The sequence below is a fragment of the Neopelma chrysocephalum genome, unplaced genomic scaffold (genome assembly GCF_003984885.1).
Source record: "Neopelma chrysocephalum unplaced genomic scaffold, ASM398488v2 Primary Assembly neopelma1_97517, whole genome shotgun sequence".
In the NCBI taxonomy this organism is placed as follows: domain Eukaryota; kingdom Metazoa; phylum Chordata; class Aves; order Passeriformes; family Pipridae; genus Neopelma; species Neopelma chrysocephalum.
Window position 1 is genome coordinate 14,309 of NW_020926159.1, and position 25,390 is coordinate 39,698.

The 25,390-nt window shown below is 51.0% G+C and overlaps 1 protein-coding gene across 2 annotated transcripts; it reads right to left on the minus strand.

Annotated features, from left to right (window-relative positions):
- Positions 1 to 1,069: 1,069 nt before the first annotated feature.
- Positions 1,070 to 16,344, minus strand: PAQR8 (progestin and adipoQ receptor family member 8). Of its 2 annotated transcripts, none has more exons than XM_027672688.1 (2): positions 16,310 to 16,344; positions 1,070 to 5,921 (listed from the first exon to the last, which is right to left on the minus strand). In XM_027672688.1, exon 2 carries the CDS (start codon positions 5,882 to 5,884, stop codon positions 4,826 to 4,828), a length of 1,059 nt encoding a protein of 352 aa, XP_027528489.1. In that variant the 5' UTR covers positions 5,885 to 5,921; positions 16,310 to 16,344; the 3' UTR covers positions 1,070 to 4,825. The 2 variants fall into 2 exon arrangements, with proteins under 2 accessions (XP_027528489.1, XP_027528488.1); XM_027672687.1 differs by having other exon boundaries at positions 16,204 to 16,312.
- Positions 16,345 to 25,390: the final 9,046 nt, after the last annotated feature.

Sequence of the window (25,390 nt, forward strand, 5' to 3'; positions counted from 1 at the left end):
CTCCACCTGATTGGTAGAGTCCTATGGGATAAGGCTTGAGGAGGAGTCACCTCCTCCAAGCTCAGGAGCAGTCCATTCCAACGAGCAGGAAGCTGGGCAAAAATGCCATCAGGCCTGCATGGATAAACAGGGAAAACTCAAACACAGAAGCACCACAGAGAAGGTGAAAGCAAGGACATGGATAGGAAGGAATCTGAGAGCAGAGATGAAGAAAGGCAAAGCCCAACTAGAATCTGTCCAGGGATGTCAAAGACAACCAGAAAGGTTTCTATAGGTACATGGGTGACAAAAGGGAGATTAGGGAAAATGTGGGCCCATTACTCAGCAAGGTGTGGGAGCTGGTTACACAGAACATGGAAAAGCCTTCTTCACCTCAGTATTTACTCACTAGCCTTCAGGAATCCCAGGTCCTTGAGACCAGTGGAAAAGGCTGGAACAAGGAATACGTACCTCAGTGGAAGACCATCATGTCAGGGAATATTTAAAGGATCTTACCAATGTATATAAATCCCTGAACCTCTGGAGGGTGCAGAGAAGAAGGAGCCAGGCTCTGTGTCAGGTTCCAGTGCCCAGGACCAAAGGCCACACTGGAACAGGAGGTTCCTCTGAACATCAGGAAACAGTTTTTTACTCTGAGGGTGGCCAAGCACTGGCACAAGTTGCCCAGAGAGGTGATGGTGTCTCCATCCTTGGAGATCTTCAAAATCCATCTGGCCATGGACCTGGGCAGCCAGCTCTGGGTGGCCCTGCTTGAGCAGAGCCAGGTGACCCCCGAGGTCTCTTCCCAACTGAACCATTCCATGGCTTTGGGTGATAACCTTAAATCCCTCTAATCAGTGTCAGGGCAGCCATTCTGCACTTCCCTTGTGGAAAGGTAATGAAATCCAATAGTTATCGTGAAACCTGGAAAGTGCTTTGCGATGCACAGATGAAACCACTCCCTATTGTTCATTATTATAATTATTATCCACTCTAATATATCCTCTCCATAATTATTATCACCCTTTCTTCCTAATGACTCATAACCTTCTGTAGTTGTGCATTTGGGAATTTCACACCACACAAATTGTTTTGCTTTCACAGATTTTTTTTTTCACTAAGGTTTTTAAATAAAGATCAGTACAGTACAAAGCTTAAAATATTGTCAATGTTTTCAACAATACAAAGTCAGCAGATGGGAGTTGGGAAGGGAATGGTTAATATGGAACACTCATACCCTTCCCTGTTTCCCAGAGGAAAAAAAAAATACAAACTCTTTTGTACTTCTGTTTAGTAACAAACAGTGCTTAAAAATAATCTTGTCAGTAAAAGTTGTAAATTGCAAGGCACATGAGGAACCCGTCCTTGCCTCATTACACAAATCATTAGGCATAAATACAAATTTAAGGCACCTGTCTCCATCCTCCCCTCCTGCTCCATACACTAAGGAAATCGTGTCAGTGGGAAATAGCTGTAAAGAGCAACCATGGACCAGCAGACAGCAAAGGGGCTGCCCCTGATCCTCAGCTTCCTTCAGCATGAATCCCGAAAGAGAAACAGCATAAGGCACATTGGGATGAATGCTTGGGAGTTGTCCTGGTTGCAAGATCTGCAAGAATACTGTCTCAGGACAAGAGATTCCTGGGAGAGAGGATTAGAACCTTGGTCCCTTTGGCATCTCAGGTGTGCTCAACCTTTGGTGGTCAGCTCTTCACCAAAACCTGGCCATGGGTACATCCTTCCTGACCTTGCCTCCTGAGGAATACCAGAATGGAAGGAGACGTGCTCCAAGCATTGAGCCAAGGAAAAGGCCTGAGCAGCTCCCAGACAACTGAGTATTTATCACAGTGACACTTTTGCTCTCTCTGGATCCAGCCCTGGTCTCCTCTGGATCAACGGCAGGGCTTCCAGAGGGCATCCACAGCCACTTCCCAGTTGAGGCCCAGCAGACTGCACAGCATGTGGAGCCTGCCCAGGTAGGCAGCCAGGTGTACAAGGCACAGGGATGAAGGAAAGAAATGAGCTGGTTGGAGGGGGAGGAGGAGGATGGAGACAGGGATGAAGGAAGCTCCAGTGTTGGCGAGCCCCTTGTGACACAAGGGCGCATCCTCACAGCAGCACAGATCCATATGGCAGGTCCCTGCCCCATCCACCCATCATAGTAACCAGGAGGTCAGCTCCAGGTGGGAATGCAGGGCCACGTGGGGACGGGAGCGGCGTCACCTGAGGGGAAACGGGAGAGTGTGCAAAGACACCTCCACTGTCACACAACTGCTCCAGAGGAGAAGTATCACTTCTGCTCGACCAGGGAGAAGGCATATGACCAAAAATACCTTGGAAAAGAGCCATGTGGGCACCTCTCCCTGTCCCTGAACTAGACGACATTACTATACTCACTCTCCTTTGACACGGGCAGGACATGTCATCTTAAACCCTTAGAGGAGGAGACACCTGGGTGATCCCTTCCTTTGGTACCAGTGTAACTCCAGGTAGCAGCAGAGCAAGTTTGTTATTAGCAGCCATGCCCAATCCCTCTCCGTTTTATCCCAGAAATGAGCTCTGGACCAGCCTGATTTACACCTCTTCCTGATACCATCCAGCCAGTTCTACACTCAGTGCCTTATTCTGCCTTACCTACCCCAAAAGGCTGTGAGAAAAATCTCTGCTCCCACAGGAAGCCCTTCCCCAAACTGGGTGGAGACTCACAAGCAAAGCCAGAGGGGCCATGGAGGGAACAGCCCATCAGTGCAGCTGGGCTAACTGAGCAGCCAGCTGCCATGCAAGGAGGGACTGCTGCTGGCCTCCACTCCAGCCCTTCCCTGCAGGCAGCAGTGTTGTCCAAGTGAGCTGGCTCAAAGTTAAAACCAGCCCAAATTACTGACATTTTTTCAGTAGGATTGGTTTCTCGATGCTCCGTCTCCCAGCACCAGCTCCCTCCATGGTGAGATGTGCATGGGAAGGGCTACAATGAGGTGCAAGTGGGACCATTCCCACTTGCCACTCCCCTGAGACAGATTTACTGTTAGGTCAGCATGGCCATACTATCAAAAACACCAGAAGAAATGAAGTAATTAACTTCTAAAATGGATTGGATGTGAACCAGGAGGCCCAGACTGATGAGAAAGGTTGGAGTAGATGACCTCCTGAAGGCTTTCCTATGATTTCTTCTCCTATACTCCCAACTTACTTCCCTCCCCCTCTATATTTAATTTGTCTATAGGGCCATGAGTTCCAAATTTATCCACAAAACACAGGACCAGCAAAGCATCTATTAATAGATCTGTTTTCTGTCACCTATTTATAGATCCTCTGTCTGGCCCACCTTGCTCCTCCAGCAGCACAGCACTGTTTCCTTCAGGTGAATCTTAACCCAACTAGGAGGCTCTGCAGATAGAAAATCCAAAGGCAATGCCTTTCTGGATAATAAATCACGTGCACAGGCAAGTACACAAAACACAGACACACCTCAAGAGCTAAACCACAGATCAAGTGCAGAAATCAGTGCTTGTCCTCACAAACCATATCCCCAACCCTACACTCTGCCTGCTCAGAACCAGCAATCACGATTCATTTGCCTGCCCTTGGGTTCACTGAGACAAATCCATGGCTGGAATAGATCCCACGTATTCCTTGGTTTCAGCATGGATTTATACCTCCTCGGTGGCTCCATATCCAAAATTCCCCCCCAAGCAAGCACAGAAGAGACTCATCTAGTGGGGGTCACAGTAACCCAACCTTTGCTACACCTTGGACAGGAGTGACCCGTGGACTTCAAGTGTCCCTGACCACTATCTCTGCTACTCCACACAGGAATCACCAAGTCCCAAGGACAAACCCATCCCAAGGTTGCACAGGACCCTAATCCTGTCACCCTGCTCCTGCCTTTTGCTGTTCTACCTTCATCCAGTGCTGATAAAAACACGCCAGAGTCACAATCCAATTGGTCAGAGAAAAGCAACCCTGGTTTTTCAAGGTCAGCTTTCCCACAAGGCTCACTAAGGACTGTTTGGTGTCCCAAAAAGCACCATTAAGAGGGGAATAAAGACTCCTTCACCTTCATGCCCTCTTGGCCATGACCACAGTGGGACTGTTGGAGGATCAGAGCCTTTCCTGCATCAAACAGACCACATCCAAGTTACTCTACACTGCATGAACATTGCAGGTCAGTCAGTCAGCCTCCCTAGACAGATGATACAAACCCAGTTTGTCCCAGAGGACCCCAGGTCAGGCCTAAGTCTCCAAAGATGTTTTGTCAAAGTCACCTCAGCAACCTGGCATTGACATACTTGACAAGGGGACTGTAGAGAGAACCTGGAACAGGAAATGGACTGTGGCAGCCACTGTGCCACACGTGCCCTCACAGCTGAACCCTAGAAACGTAAACTCCCCCTGAAACCTTCCTACTGCCTTTGATAGGAACAGTTCTCCCACAGATATGGCAAAGCCCAGAGAGAGATCATCACATCCAGCTGAGTTCCTCATGGGGTTCTGAGCCCTGGCAGACCCTTCTACAGTCTCAGAGCCTTCAGGCTGCTCTCCCTGACACTGAGCAGTGTATCACCCACAGCTTTACCAGAATGAACAAGGAACCTCTGCCTATTCCAGCATCCTTGGTTCAATGACTTGTTCTGCCTTAAAACACTCCATGTCCCCCCTCCCCAGATGGCAAAAGGCAATCCCTGCTGTGAAAATGCATCCAGCATGAAGTGTCCAGCCCTCCACCCGAGTCCAGGGTCCCGGTTAGTCACAGCGTGTTAGGCAAATAAGACAGCTGCGTCTCTAATATGTTATGCCCCCTTTTTGTTGATTTTGTCTGGTGATGCCATGCCCATCACATCTGTGACTCTCAGGAGTCCTTTGTAGCCAGGCTGGCCTTGATCCTGCGCCGCAGGACGTAAGCTGTGATGGCACTACAAGCCACCAAGCCAAAAAAAGAGATGCAGGAGAGATAAACGGTGAAAGGCCCGTGTCTCTTCAGGAAAATCTCCTGCCTGTTCTTGTAATCCAAAAGAATGGCCTCCAGCTGTGACAGGGTGCAGATGGCCAGGAAGGTGTGGAAGATCTGGTGGGCATGGCCAACGATGTCGCAGGAGCCAGGGAAGTACTTCTCAGGGACGGGGCAGGAGAAGAAATAAGCGCTGATAAGGAAAAACAGTATCTGGTACGTGTGGTACCAAGCAGCATCTTCCTCACAGCCCCCCAGGTGACACACAACCACCCGGTGGGCCACGGGACTGATATCCAGGATGAAGGCGAGCCCGGCTGGGATCACCTGGCACATCTTCCTCATGATGGGGTAAGGCCGTCGGTACCGGTACTTGGCGTAGCAGCAGCCGGCACAGGACAACCAGCCACAGAAAGCTGCTGCCGGCAGGAAGAAAAGCCAGAACTTGTCGTACCAGGCTTGGTCGGAGCTGTAGTAGAAATGAGCCAGGGCACTGCCATACTGGTAGATGCTGACCCCAACGTAGTCCACGAAGTAGAAGGTGTAGTGGTACAGCTCCGACTTGGACTGCAGCAGGTGGGCCAGGAGGCTGCAGGTCAGGTAGGTGACAGAGGAGAGGACAAAGATGAGCAGAGGCAAGGACCACGCGTCCACGGGCAACTGCTCAGCCTCCACAAACGTCTTGAACCTCAGCAGCACGGCCAGCGCCGCCAGCAGATGAGTCCACACGTTGACCACCTCGTTGTGCTTCTGGAAGAGGCTGAGGAAGTAGTAGCGCCAGTCCTGGCCGGTGGGGCGGTACCCGGAGTGGATGTAGGGCTCGCGGAACAGCTGCGGCACCTCACACTCCTTCACCGTGCACGGCATCTTGGGCAAGCCATCCTCCAGCAGCCGGGGCAGCCGGCTGAGGTGCTGCCCGCTGAGGGACAGCGTGCTGATCCGCTCCAGGATGGCTGTCATCCCGCTGCCAGGCACCAGGGAATGTTGTCTTTGTGCTCTGAGGGGAGGGGAGAAAGAGGAAATGTTAATGGTGATGCATTGCTGACATTCCTTGTGGGATTAACCGTGGCACCATCAAGATGCGGGCCCTGAGAGGCCCTTCCAGTGCCTAAAGGGGCTCCAAAAGAGCTGGAGAGGGACTTTGGGCAAGGGCCTGGAGGGATAGGACAAGGGGGAATGGTTTTAAACTGATAAAAAGGGTAAATTTAGACTAGATATAAGGAAGAAATTCTTCCCTGGGAGGGTGGTGAGGCCCTGGCACAGGTTGCCCAGAGAAGCTGTGGCTGCCCCATCCCTGGAAGTGTTCAAGGCCAGGTTGGAGAGGGCTTGGAGCAACCTGGAATAGTGGAAGGTGTCCCTGCCCATGGCAGAGGGTTGGAACAAGATGGTCTTGAAGGTCCCTTCCAATGCAAACCATTCCATGATTCTACGAATATGAGGTGAGTTTAGGGGTACGAGGTCTCCTGGGGAGTTAGAGGAGGGTGTGAGGGAGTACAGGATTCCTAGGGGATACCTGTTCTCTGGCCAGTAGACCTAAATTCATTATGGAGAAGGATGGCACAGCCCTGTCCCTGCAGTTCAGCCTATGTCAGATGGGAACAGCAACGTCACAAGCCTGACCTTCCTCCTCACTTCCTCGGGCTTGGAGCACGTTCAGGAGGAGCCAGGAGCTGCCAACAAGGGGGTGCAAGAAGCACCTGATGATTTGTGAAGGGGATTTTTCACCCCTCGCCCCAGAACAAAATGCTCAGGGACAAAACTGGGATGTAATTAATCATCTAAGGAATAACCTGCCTGTCTGCACATGAGTGAAGAGGTCCCAACCAAACTATGGAGGTTGCAAAAAAGCTTGGCTTCCCCACCAAACAACTTGCACATGGGTTACATGCCTGGGGCTGCTGGCAAAGGGAGAAGTGGAGAAATCCAGAATCCCAAACCTGCAGCCCTCATTCCTCCACATGTAAGAAGCATCAGAACCGGGAGGTGATGGAGAATGAGAGGCACTGCATCCAGGCTGGCAGCAGTTTGGGTACAGCATTGGAGCTTTGGGAGGGGCTGGCAGAAATGTGTCTGGATGTTCAGAGTGGCTGAACCCACTGCTGGGCACTTCTCTGCCTGCTCTGCTCCTTGGCAACTTCCAGAGTTCCTAAGCTCTGTCTGGAAAGATTCAGATTCAGGGCACAGCAGGATCCTAATGTCTGGAGAACACCTCCCAGCCCTCTGTTCCCCGATAACCTGGATATTTCTCTTCCCTTCTGGTGTTTATGCCACACAAAACAGAGGAGAATTCATGACAGATGCCCATGCTTGAACCAAAATTAATGCTGGTGCAGCCCCGCCAGACTCTGCAGGGCTGTGGTTATTCCTGTGCAGGTTTGCAGGAGTGGGATCTGACTCCTAATCTTCCATGCACCCAACCGGAGCTGCAGTGGATGGACATGGCAAAACTAAATGCATGCAAATAATATTTTCCCTGAGTGTAGGAAACTGTGTGTTTTTCTCCTGGTTGCATCAGATACCAGCTTTGGCCAGAGGTGACACAGAGCAATAGTTTGTGTGGAAACCTTGTCTAGTGGAAGGTGTTGGAACTAGATGAGCTTTAAGATCCCTTCCAACCCAAACCACTCTGTGATTCTATGATGGGAGACCCATGTCAGGTTGGTGATACAGAGGACAGGACAGTGTCAAACACCACAAGAGAGTTTCTGAAAGCAGGGAAGTGGGACCTGGCAGTCCCAAAGTGAGACAACATGAGCAAAGTCAGAGCAGACTCTGAACCAGGTGACAAGTCCCACTTCCTCTTGCAACCCACAACCTCTGATAAGAGACAAAATATTTTCATGTTGCTTCCTTATTCTAGCAGATGGTAACTGTCATAATTAAGTTTCATTTTCCAGCAAAATCCTTCTGCCCTGCACTTTCTAGGCTTTCTCCATTAGCACCTCTCAAGGCTGGTTTTCTTTTTCCCCGTCTGCCTCAGGGGAATTTGTCCGCTGAGTTTGATGGAGCTGCCTTAGCCTCAACAGGGAAAAATGGTCCCTGAAAATGCTGTTTTAGTTTCACAGATGTGTAAGACTTAAAAGAGCACACTTGCTGGGGGGCTGATGTTGTGCACACTCACAAAGATTTTGTTTCTCTCTTGAGGGTCTGCAGGTCTGATCTGTGATGTGACACACAGTTCATTCAGCAGCTCGTATATCCCTGTGGAGTTACGCGCCAAAATTTAGGGAGGCAAGGCAAATTTTGACTCTGGGGCACTCCTATGAGGGGATGGTGTGAAAAAGAGCCATCACTCCCTCTCCTGAGTCCTAATGTACAGCCAGTCTATTCTGGCTCCTTGCAGACAATGGAGAAAGAAAGGCTCATTCATAAATCATGGAATGGTTTGGGTTGGAAGGGACCTTGAAGATTATCCAGTTCCAATCCCCTGCCATGGGCAGGGACACCTCCCACTAGTCCAGGTTGCTCCAAGCCCCATCCAACCTGACCTTGAACACTTCCAGGGATGTGGGGCATCCACAGCTTCTCTGGGCAACCTGTGCCAGGGCCTCATCACCCAACTTTCATCCAAACTACTTTAGACTTGAGCTTCAGCATGAGGCACAGCCCAAGCAGGAACATCCCTGGCTGTGCAACACTCCAGTACTCACCCTCTACTATCCCAGATCTCCTCTGGATGATTTGGCCAGAGACAGGCTGGAGGCTGAGCACAGCGGGGTAGGAAGGACATGGAGATTTTATGGATGTGTCTGTACTAAGACAGTGTTTGATTTCCTGGTCTGGATGCACAGACAAGAGCTCCCTTCCCACACCAACTGCGTCTCGTCACTGCAGCACCAAGGCACCTGCTCTCTCCAGAGGATGTTCCCCAGGCCTCATGCACAGGTTTTGCCCTGTGCAGAGGTGACAGTACAGACTCTGAAGTGCTTTGTGTGTCCTAAGCTCCTCTGCCCTGTCCATTAATGTGTCATAATATGTTCTACACTGCTCCCAGCATTTGGTCCGTTGTAACTCACCAACAGGGCTTGGACCCCTGCTCAACAGCTCCCAGCTTCCCTTTAACTAAGCATGGTCCAAGGATTTGGGCCTACTACAGGGAGCTCAGGACTGACTCTTCATCCCCATTCATCCCACCACAATGCTGGAAAGCCCTCCAAAAATGTATTAAGCACTGATGGGGATCATCAGATTAAATTAGATATTAGGAATTTAGATTATTTAATTAGATATTAGGAAGGAATTCTTGGCTGTGAGGGTGGTGAGGGCCTGGCATAGGTTGCCCAGAGAAGCTGTGGCTGCCCCATCCCTGGAAGTGTTCAAGGTCAGGTTGGACAGGGCTTGGAGCAACCTGGAATAGTGGAAGGTGTCCCTGCCCATGGCAGAGGTGGGAACACAAAGAGCTTTACAGCCCCTTTCAACCCAAATCATTCTGTGATTTTAGGATCATGGTGGTGAGGCACAAGGAGACAGAACATGCTGGAGCTCCTCAGCACTTGGTGGACACAGACTAATGCTAGAATGGATACCAAGATAACAGGAACTGGAAACCATCTCTGATACAGCACAGACCTGCACAGGGAGCAGGGTCAGAGCGCTCATCTCCTGAAACCTGCCCATAAAGAGCAAAGGCAGCCAGAAGACACACAAGAAGGCGGCAATCAAGCCTGGGAATATGGATGCACAGGAATGCAAGGGGCACATCACCCCTTCCACAGCCCATGGCCTGCCTGCTTTGCATGCTGACAGGGGTATGAGGGAGACAGGCAGTGTCTGTCCCAGGCACAGCCTGGCTCCGGCTTGCACCGTGTGTGCCCGCGCCAGGATTTTGCCACGGTCTCTCATCCCCGGAGCTCAGCGAACACAGCTCTGAGAGGTTACACACTGCACATCTCCCCGACAGCAGAGATTATTCCAGGCAGGCTTTCATAGCTGGAAAATGCCAGTTTTTTAAACAGGCTGGGGGGCAGAGATTTCCAAAATAACAGCCCGAAATCACAAGAAACACATCTGATACGCAGCATTAAATCAGGAACCTGGTGGACGGCTTATTTTAAACCTTGTGACATTAACGAGTGAGAACGAGTTGGCAGTTTCCAGCGATCATGTGATGCACAAAGCGACGAGCAATTAACGTTAGAAAAGGGAGAGAAAGGAGGAAAAAAAAACAACAAAAAACCACCAACCCAGAAACCCAAGGTCAGCACTGGCTGTTTCACTTTCACAGAGCCCTTATTCTTTTCCCTTCTCGGGGGCGTAGGAGCAGCTGAAAGCCACATTCATCGTCGGGGTGTCTCGCTGAGATTCCGTCCTCACCCCCCATCTCCGGGGGATTCAGTTATTTTGGCTGCTCCCAATTAATAGCAACCAAGTATCGTTTGTTCACGGAGGGAGCTGCAAGGCGAGAAGGAGGGCGTGGATGATGGCCAGGCTGGATCATTACAGCCACAATAAAAACCCTCGGCACAGGAGGAGAACGATCCCGTTCCAATTTTTTCTCTCCCTTTTGAAGAGAGTAATTGGAAACCCGAGCTTTTTCCCAGCTCTTTTGCTTTTTGGTCACAGTCTGATGGAAGGGTTTGAATGAGAAAATTTCCTACAGAGTACAGTTGATTTTCCCACCGGTCTGGCCTCAGCCTCCACTGTCTGGGACTGAGGCTGTACCGATGTGATATATTTGTTTGCAGACTAGTATTCAGGCATCAGAGGTTTACACAGGCTCCCAGAAAGGCAGTAATTCCTGGTAAACAAAGCAGGGAGAACTGGGGGAACTCAGCTGTGGGGAAGTCTTTAATAAATGCATTGCATTTAAAATAGGAAAAAAAAAAAAAAAAGAAGTGGCTGTGGACAGCATGAAAATAACAGCGGTGGCCAACTGACTGGTTTGGAGAGCTGCAGGTGATTCATTCCTGAATTCCTCTCTTATGGCAGTTGAGCAAAAGGCCCTGGAGGGACTCCAGGTCATTTTGAAGCCTGGGGTTTTATTGTGACCCCTTCCTACACGGGGTTAACTTTGGTCTTGCAGCTCCCACAGCACCAGGATGACAGAGAGCAGATCAGCTCTAGGAGAGGCTGCACCCTGCTCAGATGCAATGGATAAGCCCCATCCCAAATCCTGCTGCCTGCAGGCTGCTTCTCCCTGAGCACGAATATCTCCTATAACTAAACCATTTGTGGAGGGCAAATTTTGAAAGACCACCCTGGGAGCACAGTGCCAGCTCCCCCATCCCATTCTGCCTGGTGTTTTGGAAAGGCCTCACAAGTGATGAGGAACTAAGAGACCACGGACCACCTGAAGCAGCAATTCCCGTGTAGTGTAGTATTATCAGCATCCTTCTCCTGCCACAGGCTTAGGTGCCAACCTTCCTCTGAACTGCAACAGACACACACAGCACTCAGCTCCCTCCTGCAGGGAGTTACTGGGCTTTACATGGGGCTTAGATCTCCACAGGGAGTTCCCGGGATTTATTTGGGTGTCACTCAGAAACCGGCACAGGTTGCCCAGAGAAGCTGTGGCTGCCCCATCCCTAGAAATGTTTAAGGCCAGGCTGGATGGTGCTTGGAGCAACCTGGTCTAGTGGAAGATGTCCCTGCCCATGGCAGGGGTGTGGAAGGAGATGAGCTTTAATGTCCCTTCCAACCCAACTCACTCTACAATTCTACAATTTGATGGTTTGTGCCAGGGACGAGCCCTCCCTGAGCAGGCAGCAGGTTATGAAGGACTGACCTGCACTCCAACAAAAAAGAAGTGGAAATCCCCACAACCAGAAAGGTGCCAGGTGCTTGTGGCATCTGTAAATTGGGCTTACACTTCCCCATCTATGAAATGGGGATATCAATCCTCATCTGCCTAATGAGAACTAGACATTGTGCTCTTAATGCACCAGGCAGTGTTGGGACTACTTAACAGTGCATTGCACAGAAGATTTTATTTCCCTTGACACACTTGCCTACCCTGTTACATCTACATCAGCACAATTGCAATCACTCCTCTAACACGGCCCTGCACAGGTTAGGATGCTCAGGAAGGCAAAAGGTGATGTGATGTGATTTACTGAAGGGCGAGTCTTAAAATAACCCTTAGAAAAGCCTTAAAAAAACCCTTAAAGTAACCTGTTGAGAAAAAGGGTCAAAGTAGCCTCGTGGAAAATTTCCAATAAAAGAAAATGGCTCAAATTCTGCCTTTCTGTGCACACATACAACATGCACAGTGTGTGGCTGAGGCAGGGTTTGTCCAAGCCTGTATTGCTCAGGAAACGAATGTCCCGTGATGCCGGGAGATGAGCCATGAAAGCCGGCGGGAGGTGGCAGGATCCCCCACGGAAGCCACGGCAATGTCAGCTCCCCTGCAATTCCTGGCCTGGGAGTGAGCTGGGCCAGCAGCCAGCTCAGCCGTGCCGAGCAGCAAGTGCCTCTTGACATGGGCTCAGTGTTGCCTGAGTTTTGGGATGAGGCCAGGGGATGAGAGCAGCGGAGCCGGCACAGGGAACGCTGTGCTTGGAGGGGATGGAGCAAAACAAAGCTGCTGGCAAACACAGTGTCCCCGCAGCAAAGCCACAGCATCCCACCAAGGAGGGGGAGTTCCCGAGGTCTGTGGTGTTTGGGGGAGCCCAGCAGGGCAGTGGAAACCCAGGCTGGATGAGGCTTGTGGCTGTGCTGTGAGAATCCAAACCTTGAGCCAGACGTCAGGTGTGGGGGGATTGATTTTCACAGCACCAAGTCCTCAGCTATGAGATTCACCAGGCTGGCTTGGCCATTCCTGTGCTGCTGCACCCCTGAAATGGGTGGCCACACACAAACTGTCTGCCAGGAACAACTCCTGGACTGTGCTAAGTCCCAAACCATGCCAGGGAATGGCACATTTCTGATTTGCTGTGATAACACTGCTGCAGTTTCCTCATGCCTAACCACGGTTAAAGCTCGGTGATGCTCCTGATAACACAGCCAATACACTCAGTTCCTGAAAAAAACAAACCCACCCGCAGCACCAGGCATATGCAAAAATGATAATATTCACCATCTCTACTCACAGACCCTGGCTGAGAATTATCTCCTCTGGCAAATCTGTCCCCCCATATCAAAAACTGCTCAAGGTCAAGGTAATATTCTACACCTTTTCTTCCTGATCTCGCTAATTCTTTTCTGTTTGTGCTTTCCTCATCTGCTCACCACTTTCTTTCCCCACACACAACTAACACAGTGCCTGATGCTTTGGGGCTTGATTTCAGGTGGGTGTGAAATCCCTGGATGGAGCACCTTGAGTACACCAGGAATTAAACCAGATCAGGACACAGTCCCAGTCAATGACCATCAGGTGGCTGAAGTGTCACTCCTGGGCTTGTTTTTGGTCCAGCCACCCCCACCAGTCCCCGCCTGCTATATTCAGTCATGCAGGGACCACTGATGGAGTGGGACTGACCCATTTCCAGAAGCTGGAATTGTGCCAGGGAAGTGCCTGGGGTTTTTCCCCCCTCGCTGACTGAAAAAGGAGCCTGCATTTGTTGCAGCTGCATCCCACTTTCACCTCCTAAATTTCTTTCATCACAAATCTTCCTTAAGCACAGATCTGCTGGAGCTGGGAACTCCTGCTAACACAGGAAGACCTCAACAAGCCAGCAAATCCCTCCCTGCTGGTGGGACAACCCTGGAACCACCAGCCTGCAGGCAGAGCAACCAAACCAAACTGGCTGTGTGCTCTTTGGGGGTGTGAATTGTCCCCAAAAGAGCCTCTGGGCTGAGGCTGCTCAGCTTTGCTGTCATCCACAAAAGCCTCTTGAACAAAAACATTTTTTTTTTTTTTAAGGTCGCAGATTTTAGAGCTTCGGTCACTCGAAAAAAATGTATATAAATCATGCAGAGCACGGCGGCTGCTGCGGGCAGAGGACAGGCTGCCAGGGAGAGACTGAGCTCTGTGCCAACCCCTTGGAGCTGTGAACTCTCCTCTTCCCTGCACTAAAAGTCTTTGTCCCTATGCGGGACCTCTTCCCATTTAATCCCACGGCCTCTCCCAGCAAGGTTCTGGGTTTGCAGTGACAGCAGTGATGCCCTTCCTGGGGCTACAAAGCCCCAAGCAAGAGCCAGATGGTGGATTCCTCCCAAAAAAAGGGATGCAGGCTGTGCTGCATCCACATGCTTACAATCCTGCACAATCCCAAGGACTTGTTGGGGGTGGGGAGCTGGGAGCAAGCTTCCCCTTACTACCTGGAAGTGTTCAAGGCCAGGTTGGACGGGGCTTGGAGCAACCTGGTCTAGTGGAAGGTGTCCCTGCTTGTGGCAGGGGAGGTGGAACAAGCTTATCTTTAAGGTCCCTTCCAACCCAAACCATTCCATGATTCTATGAAAGATGGAGGATGTAAGGTGTGGCCACATCTGTGCAGCTGCAGATCAAATGTGCAGTCTCCAGCAGCCTTCCTGGGAATTTATTCTTCTGGAGGGATTTATTAAATAAATTATTTATGCAATTCAAGGGCTGCTGGTCCGACCCCAGGAACAAGGGTTACCAAGGACACTGGCAGATAAAAATTAAGCTGGTGCCTGACACTGGCAGATAAAAATTAAGCTGGTGCCTGACTCAAGACATGCAAGTAGCTGCAAGTGCACACACGTGACCTGATGATGGCACCTCCCTTGTCCTCAGCTTACACTGCCCATCCCTCCCTGCATCCTCAGGGAACAACCCTCTGCTTGGCCAGAGGCTCCAGCCACAGCTTCAGCAAAACTAAATAAAAGCAATTAGTGCCCAGGAAACAGAAAACCCTGCACTGTGCACTGAGTTAACCCACACCTTCCCCGGCTGAGCAGCAGGAAATGTGTAACAGCGTGTGGTTTGGCCTCACAAGATGTGGGTTTCTAGGAATTGTTTGCAACAATTTGTATAACTACCCTCACCCTGACACCAAAGCAGGAGCATTATGTGCTGGTAGAATTCACAGCTGGCTGTGCCCTCCCTGCCCTGGCAGCAGCCAAAAACAGACTTCAGACCTGCTGGATTCATCGTTTTTCACGACCTTTTCATGACTTTGCTCTTTTGCAACGGCTGCTGCCAGGGCAGCATCAGACTCATCCCTATCCTAATCCTCTGCTGGCAATCACACAATCCTACAATGGTTTGGGCTGGAAGGGACCTTAGGGATCTTGTTCCAAACCCCCTGCCAAAGGGTTCCACTACACCTGGTTGCTCCAAGCCCCATCCAACCTGTCAAACCCCCAAAGTAACGGCACCTAAAACATTCTTGGGCATTTCCCAGTTCTGAAGTGATGATTCCACATCATCCCACAGCAAAATGCACCTCTCCATCCCAGAAAAAAAACCTGTGTGCTCCAGCTAAAGCAGCCTGGGGATGAACTGCTGGAGCTGCGCAGTTATTTAATGAGCAGGGACCACTGGTCTTGTGTGCCCAGTGTAGGATCTGTGGCACTTCCCACCCCACTGCAGCTACTGGGATGCTCCATACCCCACCCTGCTCATTCCGGAGAGGAATCAGTTTGACACCGAGCAAACAACTGTTAAATGTTTACCCAAACTTATACATCTACGTATTTGTCTCAAAGAAAACCAGAACACTTTAAGACAGTATTTTTTTTCCCCCAAAAAAGTGAGATGCTTGTGGTATTTTCAGCCAGGAAAAAAATCCAGATGGGATCCAAGGGGAACATGACCCCGAAGAGTCCTGGAGAAGATCAGCAGGGAACAACCCCTCGTTGACCCTTTGGAGACACGAGCTGGGGTGCATCAGGCACAAGGGGCAGGTAGGAGCTCCAAAGCAAACACCGGGAGCTGGTTCTTCTCCCACCTCACGGCCGAACTGCGCGTCTCCTTCCCGCGGCCTCCAAGAACATCCCGGGGGTCAAAGTCATTCAAGGAAAATCCTCCCGCAGCCATTAAAAACAAACACGGTGGAAAAACACTGCCCACCTCTCTGCCCTTGAGCTACCGGTCACAGGGGTTTAGGGGGAAATTTAAGGCAAAACTCGTATCTCCCTGCGCACTCCTCCCCTACTGATGCTCTTCCCCAGCGCCCACCTGGCTGCTGGACCAAGCCTGGGTTCATGGACCACGGCTGTGCTCGGCACGGAGCGAGAGATCCCGCATCTCGCCGCACCCCGAGGTCCTGCAGAACCCGCACTGGGGGTCTCTGCAAGCACCAGGCACCGGCCACCGCCTCCCCACTGCATCCCACAGCCCCCGCGGGGAAGGATGCTCCTGCCGCGGCGGGGATGCAGCGAGCGGCGGTACCCGCGCGGGGACGCCGGAGCTCGCCGGGAGCTCAGCGGGACCTCACCGGGACCTCAGTGGGCACCCACAGGGGCCCCTCGGCGGGGTGTCCCGGGGGCGGGGGGGGGGTGTCCGTGGGGAGGGGACCGCCCGCTCCCACCGCCCGCACTCACCGCTCCCGCTCCCGCCGCCGAGTCCCGCGGCCGCCGCCTCCGGCAGCGCCGCCACCGCGCATGCGCGCCCCGCCCCGCCCCGGGGTGGCCCCGCGGGGCGAGCGCAGCTGAGCCGAGCCTGGCCAAGCTCAGCCCGGCCAAGCTCAGCCCGGCCGAACTCAGCCCGGCCGAACTCAGCCCGGCCAAGCTCAGCCCGGCCAAGTTCAGCCCGGCCAAGCTCAGCTCGGCCAAGCTCACCCCAGCCCGGGCTGGAGAAAGCGCGGCTCGAACCGGTGGGAGCGCCCGCAGCCCGTCACCCCCGCTGGTGGCTGCGGAAGGGAACTAAAGGGGAGACATCAGGGTGTAAAGCCACAGGATCGCAGAGTCATTTAGGGTGGAAAAGTCCTCTGAGATCATCAAGTCCAACCTGTGACCGATCACCACCTTGTCAATTAGACCAAAGCACCGACTGCCGCGTCCAGTCGTTTCTTGAACGCCTCCAGGCATGGGGACTCCACCACCTTCCTGAGCAGCCCCTTCCAATGCTTGGAGACCCTTTCCATGAAGAAATTCTTCCTCATGTTCAACTTGAACCTCCCCTGACACAGCTTGAGGTCATTTCCTCTTGTCCTATCACTGGGTGCCTGAGAGAAGTCTGACCCCCACCTGACTCCACCCTACTGTCGGGGAGTTGCAGCGAGTGAGAAGGTGCCCCCTGAGCCTCCTTTAATCCAGGCTGAGCCCCCCCAGCTCCCTCAGCCACTCTTTGTAGGACTTAGAAGTCACCATGAGGTGGTTGGGTTGGGAACCTGGTCCAACCCCCTGCTCAAGGAGGGCTACCCAGAGCCGGTTGCCCGGGACTGTGTCCTGAAGAACTCCAAGGATGGAGATCACTCTTAAGGATGGAGATTCTACGTTCAAATTAAAAAAGAAAGGACCAGGGGCCACAGGCACCCACTGAAACACAGGAGGTTCCTCTGAACATCGGGAAACACTTCTTTATTGTGAGGGCGGCCAAGCACTGGCACAGGTTGCCCCGAGATGTGATGGAGTCTCCATCTTTGCAGATATTGAAAATGGACCTGGGCAATCCGCCCTGGTGGTCCTGCGTGAGAAGGGGGCACAGACCAGATGACTCCCATGGAGTGGGGAGGAACCCCCTGATTTTGCTACTGTGGACATGCAAGAGTGGATAATTTTGCCCTAGATTTTGGCTCCCTAAAAGAGTCGTTTGCACCCAAATGGCCTTTCTGGAGTGGTCTGTGTGTTCCTGAGCTATGCCTGGGAAATGTCTGGGAGAGGCTGATGCACCCTGGACTGAGCTGTGCCAAAACCACAGTGATGGATTCAGCTATAAAGTCACCCTGATCCCAGGAGCAGGTTAATTTAGGAGTACAGAGTACCCGTTTCCCCCCTCCAGTCTCTGCTGGTTTATGCGGGTTTTGCTGTTCCAGCCTGTCAAAACTGTTGTTTCTTGATGGGTTTACAAGGGAAACAGAAGGACTGTTTGTTCTGCAGGGAGAGGATCCGTGGAGAGGCAGCCCAGGAACGTGACTTTCCAGCTCTGATAAGATCACTCCAGCCTGGCTGAAGGTTCGGCACATCTCAGCACACATCTCCCAGAGTGGGGGAAAGCCAGTGCCCTCAGAGTGAGGAGGGAAAACCTGACAGGGTGAAGAGGGTGGGCAGGGGACCTCATTTTTTCCCTGTCACTTCGCTCAGGGATGAGGATGGGATAGAATCAGCACCTCCTGACCCTCTCACTGACATCTTGCTCCCATTTTCTGCCCCTCTAAGAAATATCCTCCTGAAAGACCCATAACACTGCGTCGTCCTTCCCCTGCATTCCTTAAATTGGGAGGGGATTCTGCCCCTCTGCTCTGCTCAGGTGAACCCCACCTGCAGAGCTACTTCCAGCTCTGGGACCCACAATATCAGAGGGATGTGGAGCTGCTGGAGCAAGTCCAGAGGAGACCACAGAGATGGTCCAAGGGCTGAAGCCCCTCTGCTCTGGAGGCAGGCTGGGAGAGCTGGGGGTATTTAGCCTGGAGAAGAGAAGGCTCTGAGAAGACCTTGGAGCCCCTTCCAGTGCCTAAAGGGGCTCCAAGAGAGCTGGAGAGGGATTTGGGACAAGGGCCTGGAGGGACAGGACAAGGGGGAATGGCTTCCCACTGCCAGAAGACAGGATTATATGGGATATTGGGAAGAAATTCTTCCCTGTGAGGGTGGTGAGGCCCTGGCACAGGTTGCCCAGAGAAGCTGTGGCTGGCCCATCCCTAGAGGTGTCCAAGGCCAGGTTGGACAGGGCTTGGAGCAACCTGGAATAGTGGTAGGTGTCCCTGTGCATGGCAGGGGGTTGGAACAAGATGGTCTTTACAGTCCCTTCCAGCCCCAACCATTCTGTGATTCCATGAAATCCCCAGGGATGCTCAGTAGCTGTGAGATGAAGGTCATGGCTTTTCCTCTTCCACCCGTCTTTCCATCATTTCTCACACGGGAGAAGTGGGAACACTCAGCTGAGCACGGTCCATGACCATGGCAAGGCTGGAGATCAGGTGGGACATAAAATACAACCCAGGCAGAGAGGGATGGTGGGGTGGGACATCCCTGCTGAACATGGACATTGCCACATTGCTGGGTCACCTGCACTTCTGTTTTGCTCTGATGAAAGGTTTTTCCCTTGTTGTCTACATGACAGTGCTCCAGGGCAGCTGTGACAAGGGGGAAAGGGCAGCTCTGTGCAGGATAACTGCTCTCCTGGGTGGGTACTCACAGCCTGTTTTGCACACCAAGCTTGGTGGATGCTGCATAGGGAGATCTCTTTGATCTCTGGCTCCATCACCTTTTCTCAGGTGACTGGTACCTGCCAAGCCATGCCCTGTAGTTCATCTCAGCCTTACCCTGCTGTGCTGCAGTCCCTGTTACTCCCTATCATGTACATTTTAAACCCTGAAATGAATCACCCACTTCCCTTCAAGGCAAAACACAGGTGTGGTTCTGTTTGCCCAGGAGATCACTCCCAGAGTTAAGACCAGGTTGTGCCAGGCTGGGCTCTCCCTACCCTTTACAGTCATCTGATAGGATTCAAGTCCTCTTTGTGCCCTCAAACACGTCCTGAACAGTGTAATTCCCCACCCAAATATGTATCATTGAATGCTTTGGGTTGGAAGGGACCTTGGAAGGGACCTTTAAAGTTGTTTCCGGGTTGTGTGGACATTTTGATAGTGGGGGCTGCAGGAGTGGCTTCTGTGAGAAGCTGCCAGAAGCTTCCCCTATTTCAGACAGACCCAATGCCAGCTGGCTCCAGGACAGCCCATCAGGGACAGTCCTCCTCTGGTCTCATTCCAACAGCTCCTTCTGATGCTGGGGACCCCAGAGCTGGATGCAGCACTACCTGTAGGGTCTCACCAGAGCAGAGCAGAGGGGAAGAATCCCCTCTCTTGACCTGCTGGCCCCACAGACCCTCCCTCCATGCCACACAAACCCTGCAAAAAGTATGGCCTGTTATTTTTGGGTGCTTTGAATTATCTTCCAAAAAGAGGAGCTTCTTTTGTGGATCAGGGTCTCCCTTCACCAAGATGCATCCAAAACACACTGAGTCCACACTGTGCTGCTGAGGGACAACAGAGCAGCTTTGCACCAAAGATAACTGAGATATTCCAAACACCAAATGGGATCCAGAAAGTAGGACGAGTCCCATTTTCCCTGTACTTGCTTGTAATAAAGAATATTGACATGTTGTTATCATGCTTGGGTAAAAGAGAATTTTTCTGCCCCATCTGTTCCTGTATGAAACTCCTTCCCACTGGACAAGGATTGATGCTTGTGGTTTGGCAAATTTTAGATGCAGAATACTAAGGCTTTCTTTAACCAATAACTCAGAAAAAAGCCCTGAGTTTCCAAGTTCAGCCCCTGCAATCAGAAAGAAACTCTTGATACAGTTAATTTTGCCACCATCAGCTGTTCCCCGCATGTTGCACAAGGAGTGTGTGACAATTTGGGGTCAGGACTTCCCTGCCTCCTCGTGGTTTGTACGGAGCAGGGAGCCCATTGTGACAGTCTGGTGATGATTGCTAATGTGTCTTGAGGGAATTACTGCAGCTTCCCATCTTCCTATGGGGTGGAGAATGGATTGAGAGCAGCCCTGGGGAGAAGGACTTTGGGTGCTGGTGGGTGAGAGGTTGGACATGCCCCAACCATGGGCACTCCCAGCCCAAAACCCCCCATGTCCCGGGCTCATCCCACAGCGTGGGCAGCAGGGGAGGGGGGGATTCTGCCCCTTTGACCCCTCAGCTGAGACCCCACCTGCAGAGCTGCCTCCAGCCCTGGGGAACAACAGCACAAGGACATGGAGCTGCTGGAGTGAGTCCAGGGGAGGCCACAGAGATGTTCCTAGGGCTGGAGCCCCTCTGCTCCGGAGCCAGGCTGGGAGAGCTGGAGAGGGACTTTGGACAAGGGCCTAGAGGGACAGGACAAGGGGGAATGGCTTCCCACCGCCAGAGGGCAGGGGTAGATGGGGTATTGGGAAGAAATTTTTCCCTGTGAGGGTGGTGAGGCACTTGAACACTTCCCTGGAAGTGTTCAAGGCCAGGTTGGACAGGGTTTGGAGCAACCTGGTCTAGTGGAAGGCAGGGGTTGGAATACGATGGTCTTTAAGGTCCCTTCCAGCCTAAACTGTTCCATGATTCTATGATTCTGAAGCTGGGCATCACTTGCTGAAGTGACCAGTGGGTCCTGACCTATGGCTGAAGGCAGATCCCAGAGATCCTGAGGCAGAGGCAAGGATGTTTTACATAGAGATGGGTGATTTTCAGGCTTGGTGGGTGGAGAAAATGAAAGAATAGGAAAAAAGAGGAACCAGCTGTCACTGTCTTTAGTAACAGCCAGAACTCATGAGAGCAGATGAGCAGACAGAAATAGCAACACCAAACCATGGGCAATCCGTGTCTGGGCCCTTTGGACTTCCCTGGAAAAGTGGTTGGGTTGCCCCATTCCACAGCCACGCTCTCCAGAGCTTTGTTGATTCAACCACTCCTCTGGTTTCCTTTGGAATTCAGTTTTCCTTGTGCCTGCAGGCACAGCCTCTGTGGGTTTGTTTTGGTTTTCTATTAAATGCTGTATTTTCCTTCTGCGCAACAGGAAAAGAGGATGAATTCCTGCGGGATCTGGAGTAGCTGTCTGTCAGAAGCAGGACCACAACAAGATTTTAAATTCCCGTCATTGTGCTGATTCCATGCCAGTGGCATCTGGGAGGAAAAACAGATCCCTATGCACTGGGCTCCTCCTCTGGGAAGCAAGAAGGTGGCTACAATCCATCCAAACACACTGAAGGTCAGAGCTTTAACTTCTTACCCCTTTACTGTGCTCTCCTGGTGAGATATCAGCCGTGCTTTTCAGTGAAGAAATTCCATTCATGCACACTGGCAGTAATTTTCCATATTTTTCTTCTCCGCAACTAGGAAAAAAACAGGAGCTAGAACCATTTAAAGATTTACCAGAGTGCGTGGGAATAGCAAATACTTCAAGAAAATGATGTCAGAAATGCCTGAGGTAGGTGCAGATGTGATGGGGTGAAATTCTCCAGCCTATGTCAGGGAAAAGGTCAGGATAGGGGATTAAGAAGGGCTCCTTCAGCATTAAATTATATCTTCCACATGTGTGGAAGTGATGAGAGTCAGGACAACGCTCTGCTGGCAAGAGTGAATTTCCTGGTTGGGGCTCAGTTGCTGCAACTGCAGCTGCAGGAGAGCCCAGTAAGGATAAATCCCTTTAATCCCTTGGAAAACTTAAAATTTACCCTGATGAAAACATCTCACAGGTGGTCTTGCTGCACAATATTTCAATTATAGAAAGTGTGGGGGTTTTTTATTGAAAAAAATTAATTCTGTGTTATTATCCTTCTGTTTTATTACAAATATATCTGAAACCTCAACTCCAGTGTGTTGCTTGATGATAAGGTGACGCTCCATCGAATTTGGGGTGTTCTTCCCCCCCTTTTTGGAGCTGTGAATGAGCCACAAGCCTCTCCCCTGCCCTCCATGGGTGAGGCAAAGTTGCTCAGCATAAGGGAAAGTGAATAGATGGCAACTTGGAAAGTGAGCTGTGGCTTGAAAATTGATATTTAGTTGAATCAAAGGGGAAAAAAAACCAAAACAAAAACCCCACAAACAAACAAACAAAAACCCGCACAGAACAAAAGAGCCCCAGAATATTGGAAGGATCACAAGGTATTCATAAAGGGATCTCAGAATCCAGGTGGAGAGGTGGATGCTGACACACAGAGGTGTGAGGAAGGGAGGAGAAAATCCATGCTGAGGGCTGGTGGGGTGTTCTGGCCAGCACCCCTTGTGTGCAATCCACCCATGGAAATCACTCCTGCATCCACCCCTGATCCTTCTACTTCTTTTGGAGTCCTGCAGCCCCGGCTCTCTGTATATTTAAGAGCTTAATTCCTGTTTTTTTCCAAGGAATAGGAAGTGCTTAAAGTCTCTGTGAGCTATTTTGATCTCTCCACCCTGTGACTGTGGGAATGTGGCAGCAAGGTGAACCCATGGAGGACTTGGCACCCTCCTGGGGAGCCCCAAAAGGCAGGAAAGGCCTCTGCCTTACTTTTATCATCCCAGCCTTCTCCATCTCTCTCTATCCCTCTGTCCTCCTTGGCCTGACCTGCTGCAATGAATTATTCAGGCACGCAGCAGTTGCTATAGGGCCTGTCCTGAATAACAACAGTGGTTATTTTTATCCCTAACTCTTGTTACCTTGCAGGCAGGAGCGATGGGGCCCTGCCAGCTCCCAGCAGGAGGAAAACCACAGTGATCCATGGGCTGGGATTCATTCTGACCACTTAAATATAGGTGAGATCTTGTGCAATCCACATATATGTGTCTGAATCCCACCCTGGCACCGCTCTGTGCTGTGCTCACGGGGTGCTTCACATCCATATTTTATTTTTCCATCCATATTTTATCTGCAGTGGAGCACGCAGGCTGTGTCCATGGCTCGATTTATTAGTCTGTCTGCTGCAGGAAGAGGAAAACTGTTCCAGAGGTGAAATCTTATGGCAGGTTCTGCCAACTTAAATAGGATAAATCGTATTTCCTTTGGGCACTTACACAGGCTGATTCCTCCAGCCAGTTTATATCCTCATGGCTGGTGTGCCCAGTTAAATATCTTTATATTATCTATCTATATCTATATCTATATCTGTATCTATATCTATATCTATCTATATCTAAATATATTTATATTATCTTTATATATAAACATAATAAATAACATAAATCAGGGGGAAGGGGTAGATTTGAGGAACATCTGTAGGGAAATAGGTGCTGCTGAGTGTGCACAGGCAGGGAGGGTATTCTGGCTGCAGGGAGCATCTCTGGAGCTAGGAGAGAAACTTGGGAGATGACAGGGGGAAAAAATAGGGAAAATGAAAAGCAAAAGGGAAATAAAAAGGAAAAGAAAAAGAAAAGGGAGAAAAAGAAAAATGAAAAAAGAAAAGAACGAAACAGCAAGAGAGCACAAGATCCTTCATTCCTGCCAACCTGCCAGACTTAATACTCCATAAAATTATTCCAGGGAAGGGCCCAAAGGCCTAAAAGGGAAACTCTTGAACTTTCACTTTGATTCAAAACAACGTGAAAAAAAATCTCTCATAAGTGAGACAAATAACCAGGACTTGAGCCACACGTATCCTGAACTGGCCACAGTGTTACCAGCAACATTTCCAAGGATTGACCTGATCCAGGCATACAAAGAGAAAATGGGAAATAGGGCAGAGGCTGTTTCCTGCTCCTGTTCCGAAGCACGAATCGCAGCTGCTCCCTCTGGAGAGGTCAGGCACTGGGAATGTTGTGCCTCAGCGTTTGCACAGCCCAACAGACCCTGGGTGAATATTTATTTCCAGTATTTCCCTGGATAAACTGCTGTTACCTCCAGCATCCAGGGAACATGCCAAGCTTGGGTGCCCAGTATGCCCTGCTGATTGAAATATTTGTGTCAAGCTTTTTATTCTCTTTCTATTTTTAAACAGAGTTTAGATAAAGATTTTTAAGGGATACCAACATGCTGTTTTAAGGGGGAGCAGAGGTTTCCCTGTACCCAGCGGGCACCACTGTCTCCACTTCCCTTTGATTTCTGCCTACAAAAACCTCTCAGAAGACTTAATGGGGCCTTGGAAAAAGGAGGGAGAGGGACTTTATACATGAGCAGATAGTGATGGAACAAAGGGGAATGTCTTCACACTGACAAAGGGCAGGTTTAAATTAGATTTTAGGAAGAAATTCTTGGCTGTGAGGGTGGTGAGGCCCTGGCACTGGTTGCCCAGAGAAGCTGTGGCTGCCCCATCCCTGGAAGTGTTCAAGGCCGGTTGGACGGGGCTTGGAGCAACCTGGCATAGTGGGAGGTGTCCCTGCCCATGGCAGGGGGTTGGAATGGGATGAGCTTTAAGTTTCCTTCCAACCCAAACCATTCTGTGATTCTAAGACACGCCCAAAATCACCTTTGTCATTACAAATACCACAGGACCTGTCGCTTTTGTGTGTTCATCCTCAAGCTCCTGGAGTCACATCGGGCCATGTTAAAGGGAAAAGAGACCCCCACGCAGCCTGTATAGGGAGAAAACACCCGGAAATGGCGCTCTCCAAAATATATTACCAAAAAAACGGCCAAAACCTATTTTTTTGTTGGAGTTTTATTTGTTTGTTTGTTATTTTCTTTCGGTGGCTTTTTTGTTTGGTTGGTTTTTTGTTTGTTTGTTTGTTTTATTGTTTTCGGTTAGCACTTTTTTTATTTTATTTTTTTCTTAAATAAAGTGGCATTTTCAGGCAGTCGGTAACTTCCAAGAGCAGGGGCCGGATGCTCAGGACCGAGCGGGGACCTCCCGATTCCCCCGCCCCGGACCGCGGGACAGCGCGGCCCCTCGCCCCGCCTCTCCGCTCTCTGATAGGCTGCAGCTCCTGTCCATCACTCCCCCACGGACTCTTCCGCTGTCCCATTGGCTGGCGCGTGGCTGTGCCGACCAATCAGCAGCGCCGCAGGGCGGGAGAGGGGCGGATTTCCCGCGTGGTGGCGGGAAAGGGTCCGTGTTTGGCGCCAAACGGG